The 14,436-nt window shown below is 46.1% G+C and overlaps 1 protein-coding gene across 1 annotated transcript; it reads right to left on the bottom strand.

The window, feature by feature from the left end:
- Window positions 1-2,845: 2,845 nt before the first annotated feature.
- Window positions 2,846-14,020, bottom strand: ZAR1L (zygote arrest 1 like). Its single transcript, XM_050937886.1, is given in 5 exon segments — window positions 2,846-2,954; window positions 2,956-2,984; window positions 3,525-3,599; window positions 3,763-3,855; window positions 13,478-14,020. Coding segments are annotated over 5 exon segments (849 nt in total).
- Window positions 14,021-14,436: the final 416 nt, after the last annotated feature.

The following is a 14,436-nucleotide window of genomic DNA, read 5'->3' as shown; positions in this document are numbered from 1 at the left end:
ACTTTATCTGCTAGGTAGTCCCAGACATCTATATAATAAAGTTGGGGCCTGATTAAAACCCATAACAAGTCTCCTGTCCTCCTTGCGGTGTACCCAGGCAAAAAACTCCACTTCTAGTTGTATGACTGAATAGACACAGGGAAAAAGTCTGTTCAGGAAGACATGCTGTTATACATAGTAATTTTTTTCAAAGTACAAACATTTTAAAGGTAATGGAAAACAAGATATCAAATCTCAACTATATATTTCATTTCTAAGTACTGTTTTGAGTGACTTTCATTAGTGAAGTACTCTAAGAACTTTGTGTTGATGCTCATTAACAGCACCTGTTTCATTATATTTCAGCCCACAATTTTATAGCCATCTGGGATTTTTGTGATTAAATAGGGATCTCAATTTGCATCTATGTGAATGTGGATGCAGGTTTTGAGGCTGGTCACTAGGACCTTGTTTTCCTGAGTGAACTTATATTCTACAGTAAAAGGAACTTGGTTTTAGCCATTAGAACCCTTAGAAGAAATAGACAGTTGGAAGTGGAGCAGTAGAAAATTTAATTAATCATATTCTCCCTTGTCTGCCCATTTACTCTTAAAATTACCAGTCCCCTCTGAATAATAAATTTTAGAATTTTCCCTTCAAATCCCCACTGCCAGCTGACTATACTGTGTGACTGAATGCAATTCCCACAATGGAACACCTACTCTTGCTACTGTTTCAAATTAAATCTCCTTGAAGGAGCATCTATTGAACAGTGCACTTTTTCTAAACTGCAAAAATAGTTTGGGGGAGAAGTAGGTACTATTATACAGGAAAACTTTATTATTCTGTAAAGAAAACGTGGTACCACTGGATAAAATTTAGTCAAGTTAATGGCTATGGTGATGATAGCCAGACTGCATATCTGTTTAATGAACCTTCCTGAAAGGCTAAAATTAGAAATGACAATCCGATCCTCTCTCCTCCCCCCCCCCCCCCGCCCTTTCCTTCTTGGGTTTGGGAAATAACTCAGCAACAATGGAGTTAAACTTGTCAATGCTATAACTATTACACACAGATCCTCTGGCAGAGCAAGAATTTAATACATGAAATTAAGGTCCTGGACTCTACAGGACTCACTCTAATCACTTCTGCCCTTGATCTTAACTGTTGTAACTAGGTCAATGTGCAAACACATTGGAACCCAGCCCCCTACCTGAGTGGTACCTGCAGCATGGGACCTGACTTAGTCAGAAATGCTCTTTGCGAAGACTTAAGTTTTGCAATATCCTTATTTTTGTCACATCACTAAGGAAAGAGGAGTTCTAGACTTCCCAGCACAACTGAGTTTTTCTACCGGTGCCGCAGCAATTACCAGAGCCACACTAAACAGAATCAAGCACCACAACTACTCTGAAGACAAACTGAAGCTTTTGGTATAGGAATTTAGAGTGGGATTCCAGCCAATGTTAAGAACTGCCTTCTGTCAAGTTATTAGTGACTTCTTCAGTTATGAACTGAGGTAAGTTACTTGGACATGTGCTCCTTGCACTCATGGCCTGGATACGTAGCTTGAAGTCATTCAACTGCAATAATGAACTTCTTTCACTTATGGTATATTCATACTCCCTTTTAGTTGGCAAGGTATTACCTATTCCTTATATAGCTTAAGTCTTTTATGTGTAGTCTGTACAAAAGTATGCACTCAAGACTGATGTAGGAGTTTTAATTTAACAGACAGTAATTAGTGCTTCTGTATAGTAATTCTGAGGTTTTGTGAAGTGGATTGAAGATTGTTTACCAACATGCTCTAACTGTTGAGATTTGTGCTTTGATCATATCCGCCATTATTTTGGGTACAAGTTGTTTTGTCTCCCCACTCAGAAAGTTTTAGCATTTTTGTTAATTGTCAGATGCAATTTTTCCCTTTCAGTATGTTGTGCTGTGTTCAAAACCATCTTGAACCCTTAGTAACTCAGTTTAGGAACAGGAATCAGAAAGAACTGAGAAGATTCCAACAGCCAGCCTAAGGTACAGACCATTGATTCATTCTCTAGAACAGCAGTTCTCAAACTGTGGGTTGGGACCCCTAAGTGGGTCAAAACCCTATTTTAATGCAGTCACCAGGGCTGGCTTAGACTTGCTGGGGCCTGGGAACAAAACTGAAACCCAAACCCCACCACCAGAGGCAGAAGCCCAAGCCTGAGGGCTTCAGTCCTGGGCAGTGGGGCTCAGGTTACAGGCCCCCTGCCTGGGGTTGAAGCCCTTGTGGCTTTGGCCCCCCTGCCCAGGGCAGAGGGGCTTGGGCAGACTCAGGCTTCAGTCCCCCCTTTTGGGGTTGTGTAGTAGTTTGTTGTCAGAAGGGGGTCATGATGCAATGAAGTTTGAGAACCCCTGCTCTAGAAGATCTCCTGCTCCTCAGTAGTTGACGCCAGGGTTAGTCATGCAGTCATCCTAGACTTTATACTGTGGATCAAGAGGCCTTTTGATTCCTCTGGTCTTCCTGTCTCAATAGTTTTAGTATAGCATGGACTCTCATCCCAGGTAGACTTTTTTTAAAGCTAGTAGGCTTTTACCCTCCTTCAGATATCTCCAACGTAGGTCAGAAAGATGTTCATTTTCAGAATGATGATAAATCCCTCCCATGCTAAGGCAGGATTAAGTTTTAAAAAAAAAAGTAAATCAAATGCAGAGTTTTATTCAACTTTATTTACAATGTATACTGTAAAGTTACGAAGCATCTTGCAATTCATAAAAAAATCTTTAATCCAGTATCCAATGCCAGGTCAAAAGCCTAAAGTCAAAGCCAAGTAACAAAGACTGACAAAGTGCTAAATACAAAAGGGTACAAATTAAGACAGGCCACAGATCAAACAATGTACTTAAAGCTGTAAGTGTTGTCACAGAATAATCTCTTGCCTTTGCAGTGACCACACAGCTCTTGGCGGTGGAGTCTCTTGAGGTCAATGTGTCTTCTGGGGGCAGGAGCAACGAGTCTTTGAGCAAGTCTTAGGAGAGAAGACATTCCATTATTAGCAGACAGAGGAGGGCAGGTGGACCTGTTTAAAATAGAAGTAGCAACTGCATCAGAAGAGGTACAAGTGGCCACTTCTATATTACTAGTATTTGTTCCCTTTTGTGTAAACAAGTCAGTGTGATACTCATGTTTTCATACTTGACATTACTTCAGTCCAAATTTGTGTGCACATTTGTTGTTTCTCAGAAGCAGAGTTTGACTATGGAACCTAGCTATGACCTAGCAACAGATCATAATGATTTAGACCCAGGCATTGCGGACACTTGCATGTGACGCTAAAGACCTGCAAAAGTAGTCAAATTATTTCAACCTATTAAGTATGCATTTGGATGAGTGTTTGCAGGAATTAGAGTCTTCATTTGTGCAGTTACCCAAGCTAGTAGTCATACCTGAACCATGAGGGTGCTTGGATTAAAGCAGAAAAAGTGACTAACTTTGACCTTGTAATTAATTTTAACTTTTCCTGAATTTGCTACAGATCTTGGTGTCTTTCACCATTCATATAATTTACCTGGCACTGGATTGCTTCCACTCAATAAGGATTGAAGTCCTTTTGGCATTTGTGACAGAGTTGTTTAAAGTAAACCTAAGAAACGTAAATGCTTAGTTACCACCGTGGCACATTCAGAAATATTTCCAAGACAGATCCTAAATTTGTGTCATGACAGATTATTCTTATTAGAGGAAAAGTTCCTCCACTCTACAAACTAGAATATGGATAATAAGGATTTCAGTACATTGTTAGCTACCTTGTTACTTCCAGAAATGCACCACACATACGCGCTCTCCCATCTGGTTTTGCAGTCTTTACAATGAAAATAGCCATACTTCTATTCCAAGAACTGTAACAGAGAAAGTTTAGTAATAACCTGCTAGAATTGAAGGCACTGAATCAAGTCCATTTATGTTCTCCATGTGACTGATGCTAGATTTTTAGGAATTTGCAGTATACCAGTATTAGAAAGGAGCTAAACCACTGTGAACTTCAGTGGTTACATGATTAGGCATCAGCATGAAGAGTGGATCCCTACCGCTCATCCTTTTTTAAAGGCAAGAGTTTTTCATAAGACCACAGAGCTTTTAATTGTAGCAGTGCTTCCTTTGTAATCCTTTAGAAAGAGTAAGTCCCTGTTTCAGGAATGCTTTTAACCAGCATGTTCTTAAAGCCATTCAGGATAGGATTTAGCCTGTGAATCACTGGCCTTAGTATTTACTAAGAAATCCTACACTAGAATTGCTAAGTCTTTCCTTCATTTACAGTTAGCATTAAGGCAGTATATTGAGACCCGTGGTGAGGGAGTTACATTTGGAGATGTTTTCCTCCCCCCACCCAAACAGTTGGGGTTAGACCAGTGTTCTTAACCTGCAGCCCAGCTAGCACAGATCTGCGGCCAATGTGACATCCTCAGGGCCATATAGGTCATATTGGACACAGCCCAGAGTGGTAAATAAGTTGAGAACCACTGGGTTAGACCAACACAATACAGCTTTGATAAGGAGTACTTCATACAAACTGTATCCTAAAGTGTTTTAGGAACCACTCAATAGAGGGAAAGAAACAGGTAGATGCAATAAAAGGTGTTTAGAGTTGGAACTAGCTAGAATTGATAAGGTGAAGAAAGACCATTCTAAATAATATCAGATGCCCTAGAGCAGTGGTCTCCAACCTTTTTACACACAAGATCATTTTTTGAATTTTAGTGCAACCCAGGATTTACCCTGCCCCTTCCCTGAGGGCCCCCCGTCACTTGCTCTCCCCCACCCTCACTCATTTTCACTGGGCTGGTGCAGTTGGTTGGGATTCAGGAAGGGGTGCAGGCTTTGGGATGGAGTTTGAGGTCAGGACAGGGTACAGGGTGCTGGCTCCGGGAAGTGGGGGGGGGGTCAGGGCTGGGGTGCGGCTTCCAGTTGGTGGTGTAGCGAGGCTGCCACTAAGGCAGGCTCTCTGCCTGCCCTGGCCCCACACTGCTTTCGGAAGGGGCCAGTGTGCCCCTGTGGCCTGAGGAGGAGCAAGGGGTTTCCATGCACTGCTCCTGCCTGCAAGCACTGCCCCCACAGCTCCCCTTGGCTGCAGTTCCCTATTCCCAGCCAATGGCCTCTGCGGGGTGGCTCTTGCAGGCAGGAGCAGCACACAGAAATCCCTGCTCCCCGCCGCCCCCAAGGCCACAGGAGCATGCTGGCCACTTCCGGAAGCGGTCTGAGGCTGGGGCAGGCAGGGAGCCTGCCTTAGCAGCAGCCCCACTACTACTCTGAATACACCACCAGAGATCGCAATCAACTGGGAGAGTTTCCAGGATTGACCAGTGGATTGTGATCGACCAGTTGGTGACCACTGCCGTAGAGAATACTAATTGAACAGAAGCAACCAGTGCTAAAAAAATAAATGGAGTTTTGTCATAACCTTAGTCCCAGATTTGGACCTTAGCGTCCAAAATATGGGGGTTAGCATGAAAACCTCCAAGCTTAGTTACCAGCTTGGACCTGGTACTTGCTGCCACCACCCAAAAAATTAGAGTGTTTTGGGGCACTCTGGTCCCCCTGAAAAACCTTCCCTGGGGACCCCAAGACCCAAATCCCTTGAGTCTCACAACAAAGGGAAATAATCCTTTTTCTCTTCTCCCCTCCAGGTGCTCCTGGAGAGATACACAGACACAAGCTCTGTGAATCCAAACAGAGTGACTCCCCCTCTCCGTTCCCAGTCCTGGAAACAAAAGCACTTTCCTCTTCACCCAGAGGGAATGCAAAATCAGGCTAGCAAATCCAACACACACAGATCTCCCCCTGATTTCTTCCTCCCACCAATTCCCTGGTGAGTACAGACTCAATTTCCCTGAAGTAAAGAAAAACTCCAACAGGTCTTAAAAGAAAGCTTTATATAAAAAGAAAGAAAAATACATACAAATGGTCTCTCTGTATTAAGGTGACAAAATACAGGGTCAATTGCTTAAAAGAATATTGAATAAACAGCCTTATTCAAAAAGAATACAAATCAAAGCACTCCAGCACTTATATTCATGCAAATACCAAAGAAAAGAAACCATATAACTTACTATCTAATCTCTTTGTCCTTACTCTTAGAAACAGAAGATTAGAAAACAGAAACTACTTCTCCAAAGCTCAGAGAAAGCAGGCAGACAGACAAAGACTCAGACACAAAATTCCCTCCACCCAGAGTTGAAAAAAATCCGGTTTCCTGATTGGTCCTCTGGTCAGGTGCTTCAGGTGAAAGAGACATTAACCCTTAGCTATCTGTTTATGACACGCCCCCCAAATTGCAGACAGTGGGGAAGCTCACTGGCGGCGATTTCCTCCTAGAACTTTAAAATAAACAGATTAGTACAACACATGCATCTTTACATATACCACTAAGTATATAACTAACAGACCTCTACATTTTAAGAACACTGTTCAACAACTGGATTCTGGGAAACTCTAACGGGAGAGAGCATCAGCTACTTTGTTAGAAGCTCCTGAGATGTGCTGAATTTCAAAATCAAAATCTTGGAGAGCTAAACTCCAACGAAGAAGTTTCTTGTTGTTCCCCTTGGCAGTCTGAAGCCACTTTAGCACAGCATGGTCAGTTTGTAGCTGGAACTGCCGTCCCCAAACATATGGGCGTAGCTTTTCCAGGGCGTACACAATGGCATAGCATTCCTTTTCACTGACTGACCAGTGACTTTCCCTCTCAGACAGTTTCTTGCTGAGAAACACGACAGGATGGAAGTTGTGATCTGTTGCTTCCTGCATGAGCACTGCTCCTATACCACGCTCAGATGCATCCGTGGTTACTAGGAATGGTTTGTCAAAATCCGGGGCCCTGAGTACAGGGTCAGACATGAGCGTTGCCTTAAGTTGGGTAAAGGCCTTTTGACACTCATCAGTCCACTTAACTGCATTTGGCTGGGTCTTTTTGGTCAGGTCGGTCAGTGGGGCAGCGATTTGGCTGTAGTGTGGTACAAATCGCCTGTAGTATCCGGCCAAGCCTAAGAAGGATTGGACCTGTTTCTTGACCTTGGGACAGGCCACTGTTGGATAGCATCCACCTTGGCCTGTAGGGGGTTTATGGTTTCTCGACCCACCTGGTGCCCCAGGTAAGTCACTCTGTTTTGGCTTATTTGACACTTTTTGGCCTTAACAGTTAGTCCGGCCTGCCTGATGCGCTCAAAAACCTTTTCCAGGTGTAGTAGGTGTTCGGGCCAGGAGTCTGAAAAAATGGCCACATCATCGAGGTAGGCAACTGCAAATTCTCCCAGTCCAGCTAGTAGACCATCTACCAGCCTCTGGAAGGTGGCGGGTGCATTTCGAAGGCCGAAAGGAAGGACATTGAATTCATACACCCCCGCATGGGTGACGAATGCTGACCTCTCCTTGGCAGGTTCATCTAGCGGTACTTGCCAGTACCCCTGGGTTAAGTCTATTGTAGAGATGAACTGGGCACGTCCCAACTTCTCCAATAGCTCATCGGTGCGTGGCATTGGATAGTTGTCCGGATGAGTTACCGCATTTAGCTTACGGTAGTCCACGCAAAAGCGTATTTCCCCATCTGGTTTGGGTACCAGAACCACTGGAGATGCCCATGCACTGGTAGATGAGCGGATTATACCCATCTGTAGCATGTTCTGGATCTCCCGTTCTATAGCAGCTTGGGCATGAGGAGACACCCGGTAGGGTGGGGTTCTGATTGGGTGAGCATTACCTGTATCAATGGAGTGGTATGCCCGTTCAGTCCGTCCTGGGGTGGCTGAGAACAATGGGGCGAAGCTAGTGCACAGCTCCTTGATTTGTCGCCGCTGCAGACGTTCCAGGGTGGTTGAGAGGTTCACCTCTTCCACGCCACCGTCTTTTTTCCCGTCGTAGTAGACACCGTCAGGCCACTCAGCCTCATCTCCCTGGACTGTAAACTGACAAACCTGTAAGTCTCTGGAATAGAAAGGCTTGAGAGAATTAACATGGTACACTTTAGGCTTTAGTGAGGAATTGGGAAATGCTATGAGGTAGTTTACAGTTCCCAGGCGCTCTTGGACCGTGAATGGCCCTTCCCATGATGCTTCCATCTTATGGGCCTGTTGCGCCTTCAAGACCATAACCTGGTCTCCTACCTTGAAGGAACGTTCTCTGGCATGTCTGTCATACCAGGCCTTTTCTTCTTCCTGAGCATTCTTTAGGTTCTCTCTAGCAAGGGCTAAAGAGTGTCGGAGGGTGCTTTGTAGGTTGCTTACAAAGTCCAGAATGTTAGTTCCTGGAGAAGGCGTAAACCCCTCCCATTGCTGCTTCACCAACTGTAATGGCCCCTTAACCTCGTGACCATACACAAGTTCAAATGGTGAAAATCCTAAACTGGATGTGGTACAGCCCTGTAGGCAAACAGCAACTGCTGCAACACTAGGTCCCAATTATTGGAGAATTCGTTGATGAATTTCGTATCATGGCCCCCAAAGTTCCATTGAACCTTTCCACCAGGCCATTGGTTTGATGGTGGTACGCGGTGGCAACCAAGTGATTCACCCCATGAGTTTCCCACAGTTTTTCCATGGTCCCTACCAGGAAATTAGACCGTGAATCTGTAAGGATGTCGGAGGGCCAACCTACCCTGGCAAAGATGTCTGTTAGGGCCAGGCACACAGTGTTAGCCCTGGTGTTGTCTAGAGCTACTGCTTCCGGCCATCGGGTAGCAAAGTCCACTAAAGTCAGTACGTACTGCTTTCCTCTGGGTGTCTTTTTTGGGAAAGGACCCAGAATATCCACAGCTACTCGCTGAAATGGGACCTTAATTATGGGGAGTGGCTGGAGAGGGGCCTTGACCTGGTCTTGAGGCTTACTCACTCTTTGGCATACCTCACAAGACCGGACATACTTGGCAACATCCTTGCCCATCCCCTCCCAGTGGAAGGACTTCCCCAACCGGTCCTTGGTTCTGTTCACCCCAGCATGGCCACTGGGATGATCATGGGCTAAGCTTAAGAGCTTCCCCCGGTACTTCGTTGGAACCACCAACTGTTTTTGCGGCTGCCATTCTTCCCGGTGTCCACCAGAAAGAATTTCCTTGTATAAAAGTCCTTGGTCTATAACAAACCGGGATCGATTAGAAGAGCTGAGAGGCGGTGGGGTGCTCCGTGCCGCCGCCCAAGCTTTCTGAAGGCGGTCATCTGCTTCCTGCTCAGTCTGGAACTCTTCCCTTGAGGCTGGGGTCACCAGTTCTTCCTCAGACTGTGGACTTGGGCTTGGTCCCTCTGGAAGCAATGTAGGTGATGGGGTTGTTTCCGTTGCTGGTGAACCGCTCTCCGCTGGTGCACCTGAGGTTATTTCAGGCTCTGGCTGAGCCTTTTGGGTATGGCTGTCTGTTGCTTCTGCCAGTTTTGGCTCGCTGGCGCCCTCTGGCGTTGAGTTTGAAGATGTGGTTGCACTTGCTGGTGCTGGTTGCTGTTCCAGTTCCGGGCCTGGGACTGGAGGTGCTGTGGCTGTTTCAGTGGTAGGCATGGAATCCGGGTCCACTACCTCTGTCTGGGTCTCTGGTAACACAGACGGGGCCTCTGTGGACGGCTCAGGAACAGGAATGGGTCTGGAAGCTTGCCTGGTTTGGCTACGTGTAACCATTCCCACTCTCTTAGCCCGCCTCACCTGGTTGGCCATGTCTTCCCCCAGTAGCATGGGGATAGGATAATTGTCATAGACTGCAAAAGTCCACATTCCTGACCAGCCTTTGTACTGGACAGGCAGTTGAGCTGTAGGCAAGTCTACAGCTTGTGACATGAAGGGGTAAATTGTAACTTTGGCCTTTGGGTTGATGAATTTGGGGTCAACGAAGGATTGGTGGATAGCTGACACTTGTGCCCCCATGTCTCTCCACGCAGTAACCTTCTTTCCGCCCACTCTCAAATTTTCCCTTCGCTCCAAGGGTATTTGAGAGGCATCCGGGCCTGGGGATCTTTGGTGTGATGGTGGGGTAATGAATTGCACTCGCATGGTGTTCTTTGGACAGTTGGCCTTGATATGTCCCAGTTCATTACACTTAAAGCATCTTCCATCTGATGGGTCACTGGGCCGAGGTGAGTTACTGGAGACTGGTGAGGTGGAAGAGTAGGGTGTCTGTGGCTTTACTTGGGTGGTATGTGGGGTCTTTGGCTGTCCTCGGTTGTAGGGTTTATGGTCTGTGTGCCCCCTGGGGTAATCGTTCCCCTTGACAGTAGCCTTCTTGCTTTCTGCCACTTCCATCCATTTGGCTCCAATCTCCCCCGCCTCAGCGAGATCTTTGGGTTTTCCATCTTGTATGTACCGTGTGATGTCTTCAGGAACACCATCCAAGAACTGCTCCATTTGTATGAGGAGGTGCAGTTCTTCCAAGGTTTTAACATTGTGTCCTGATATCCAGGCCTCATAATTTTTTGCAACGTAGTAGGCGTGTTTGGGAAATGGCACATCTGGTTTCCACTTTTGGGTTCTGAAGCGCCGACGGGCATGATCTGGGGTTATCCCCCATTCTGTATCTGGCCTTGGTTTGAAAAAGTTTATAGTCATTCATTTGCTGCTTAGGCATTTCAGCTGCCACCTCTGCTAAAGGTCCACTGAGCTGTGACCTCAATTCTACATGTACTGGTCTTCGGGGATGCTGTACCCAAGACAGGCTCTTTCAAAATTTTCCAAGAAGGCCTCGGTGTCATCACCTGCCTTGTAGGTGGGAAATTTCCTGTGCTGTGGAGCAATAATTAGCGCCGGGTTGTTAGGGTTGGCTGGCACATGCAGCCCAGCTTTTGCCAAGTCCAGTTCATGTTTTCTCTGTTTTTCCTTCTCTTCATTCTCTTTTTGTTGTTTTTCCATTTCTTTTTGGTGTTTTTTCCATGTCTCGGCAGTGGGCCGCCTCTTCTTCTTCTTGCTTCCTTCTGTGGGCCAACTCATCTTCTGCTTGTTTCCTTCGGTGGGCCAACTCTTCTTCTTCTAGTTTTCTTTTGTGTGTTGCCTGTTTGATTTGTTCTTCTCTTTCTTTCATCTCCATCTCTTTTTGTTTTATTTCCAGTTGTCGCCTGTGTTCAGCTTCTTTGATTTGTTCTTTGGCCTCAATTTTTGCCTTAGAAGTCATGGTTCCTGTTTTCTTGGGTTGGGGTGCCCTCCGGTGTTTATCTTCTGCACTGCAGGCTCTGTTGCCTCCTAGAGTCTGCCTAGCAACAATGCTTTTTTTCCCTTTCTCTCTCTGGCTAATGTTCAGTGAAAGGAAACCAGAAAAACCACTTTATTTGCATGCATATAGTGCTGGTACTTGCCTCCTAATGGGAGGGCTATTGTGTGACAAAAGACCCTTAACAGTCTGGTAATGGCTTCTTGCTTAACATGCAAGCCACAAACTGTCAGAGAGAGCAGAAAAAAAAATTCTCTTTTAAACCCAAACTGTTTCTCTCTGCTAAAAAGCCCTTAGCAGAGAAGAGAAAAAAATAATATTCCTACTGGCTTCTGGATTTTGTCTATCCCGTAACCGCTGCACACCATGTCATAACTTTAGTCCCAGATTTGGACCTTAGCGTCCAAAATATGGGGTTAGCATGAAAACCTCCAAGCTTAGTTACCAGCTTGGACCTGGTACTTGCTGCCACCACCCAAAAAATTAGAGTGTTTTGGGGCACTCTGGTCCCCCTGAAAAACCTTCCCTGGGGACCCCAAGACCCAAATCCCTTGAGTCTCACAACAAAGGGAAATAATCCTTTTTCCCTTCCCCCCTCCAGGTGCTCCTGGAGAGATACACAGACACAAGCTCTGTGAATCCAAACAGAGTGACTCCCCCTCTCCGTTCCCAGTCCTGGAAACAAAAGCACTTTCCTCTTCACCCAGAGGGAATGCAAAATCAGGCTAGCAAATCCAACACACACAGATCTCCCCCTGATTTCTTCCTCCCACCAATTCCCTGGTGAGTACAGACTCAATTTCCCTGAAGTAAAGAAAACTCCAACAGGTCTTAAAAGAAAGCTTTATATAAAAAGAAAGAAAAAATACATACAAATGGTCTCTCTGTATTAAGGTGACAAAATACAGGGTCAATTGCTTAAAAGAATATTGAATAAACAGCCTTATTCAAAAAGAATACAAATCAAAGCACTCCAGCACTTATATTCATGCAAATACCAAAGAAAAGAAACCATATAACTTACTATCTGATCTCTTTGTCCTTACTCTTAGAAACAGAAGATTAGAAAACAGAAACTACTTCTCCAAAGCTCAGAGAAAGCAGGCAGACAGACAAAGACTCAGACACAAATTCCCTCCACCCAGAGTTGAAAAAAATCCGGTTTCCTGATTGGTCCTCTGGTCAGGTGCTTCAGGTGAAAGAGACATTAACCCTTAGCTATCTGTTTATGACAAGTATATACAGGGAGTGTTATGTGTGTTATGTAGGCCATCCTGTCCCATCACTATAAAGTCTAATCAAATACATGGAGGATTTTAAGACTAAGTTATCAGGATCTTAATTTTAAGTGACATTACAGCTTCAGGGTGGTGCTAGTATGGTTGCACTTAAGCTTTAAGAGATGCAAGAATGTTCAGAAACATGGATACCATGCTAGTGGAGATCAGAGAGATTGCTACCAGACCCGCTCCTTCCAATCCCATAAAACCCACTGCTGCCATCAGCCATAGGAAACTTCTATTAAGCCTGGATTAGCTTTTTATTGGTAAATGTTGACTTCACTGTGCACAAGCCAAACAATTCCATCAACAAAAATTTTAGAGTGCAAAGAAGAGAGTGCTACTTGAGAACTTAAGTTTGATTTAAGGATATTCACTTAGTATATCTTGATATGTCATGTTGACAATTTGTGTTTTAATGGTTATAAAGCTTTAACTTTGAATCTCAATATCAATATAATTAAAAAGTTAATGACTCCCCTTATAATTTCCTGCAACTATGAATATTTAAATTAAAAAAAAATCTATACATGCTTAAAAATAAACTATTGGTCAAAAATGATTTGTGACCACTCTTCCTATGACAGTCCTATGACAGAGGCTAGGTAGGTGGCCCATTACTGCATAACTAACATCCCTTATTCACATCTCAGATATTATACCCTTATACTGTGCAAATACAACCTTGTCCAGTTCCCCCTCCCCTTCCCTCTTGCCCCTGTTCAGCCTGAACGTTTCTCCAGCGCCTGCAACATTTCCCACTGTTTGTCCAGCGCCGGGCACACTGGGACTTGCGTCGGCTCCTGAACTGCAGCCATTGGGGCAGCAGCTCGCACTCAGGGGAAGCCTCTGTCGGTGGTATTGTGCAGCGGGAGCTGGGCGGTGACTGCCAAAGGGCAGGAACCTGCCACCAGGGCGGAAGCTGGGCTGCAGGGGAAGGCACAGAGGAAGCCTGGCCCACCTGGAAGGTGGATCTCTTCACCTCAGCGGCCCCTTCTCCCTGCAGCACCGCCTCAGTCTCTTCCGGCTGCGGCTGCTGGGAAGGGGCGGTATCCGCTCCCTGGCTCCTCTTGCCGGGCTCTTCCTCGGCTGCAGTGCCACCTGCCCTCCGTCGGCTCCCTCCTTCCTTTCCGGGACCATGGGTGGCACCACCTGAGGCCTGGCCACCGCGGCCAGGGTGAAGAGGCGCCAGTCCAACCCAGGCGAGTAGATGGCTGGGCCCATCCAGATGAAGCGGACTGAGGAGCTCTGCGGGCAGGTGCCCTGCAGCGTGCAGGGCCCCATCAAGCACTGCACTGAGGCATCCACCCCTGGGTTCACCTGCACCCCCACCTCCTTGGTGTTGGCCTTGCGGAGCCGTGGGGTGAGGCCTGGGCTCACTTGGGACAGCAGCGCCTTGAGCTGCGCCCACATGTAGGCGTCCAGGTAGTCAGCAGGCTCCGGGCCAGCTGCTGTGGCGGGAGTGGTGGGAACGCCCAGGGAAGGGCTGCTGCCTTTGCTTTGCTTCCACTTGGGCTGCTTCTGTTTGGGGCCCACCAAACCCCCACCCTGGCTGGACATGAGGGTGCCACCATACCCCTGGTACACACTGTAGAGGGGATAGATAAATCTCTCCATGGCCTACTAATGCTTCTCCCCTCCCTCTTCAGCTAGAGAGAGACTGGCTGGGTGGCACCATGACCTCCACTTTTAGCCTGTAAGGAACTGCTGGTAATTAACGCTAATCTATAGGGAAATTGATGATCCTCCTGGGTAATTAGCAACTCCTTGGATAGTCAGCACCGGCTCACTGCTCTCTTCCTACACCCCCTCCTCATTGATTCTGCAAAGGGGGAGGGGATTCAGTGATTAATTAAGAATGAGATTCAGCTCACAAAATGAGTGTGATTATTAAATGTACACCCAACAAAATCCCCTTCCTCTCTCCCCAGAGGAATAGGAGAGACTAATACAAGGTACATACTCCTTCCCCATCCCCAGAAGGGGATACTGCAACACACACCACAAAATGCTATATTCAGTATTCACCACGT

Source organism: Gopherus flavomarginatus, chromosome 1, assembly GCF_025201925.1.
Source record: "Gopherus flavomarginatus isolate rGopFla2 chromosome 1, rGopFla2.mat.asm, whole genome shotgun sequence".
NCBI lineage: Eukaryota > Metazoa > Chordata > Testudines > Testudinidae > Gopherus > Gopherus flavomarginatus.
Note: the sequence above shows the minus strand (reverse complement) of the source record. Positions and strands in the feature narration are given on the sequence as shown.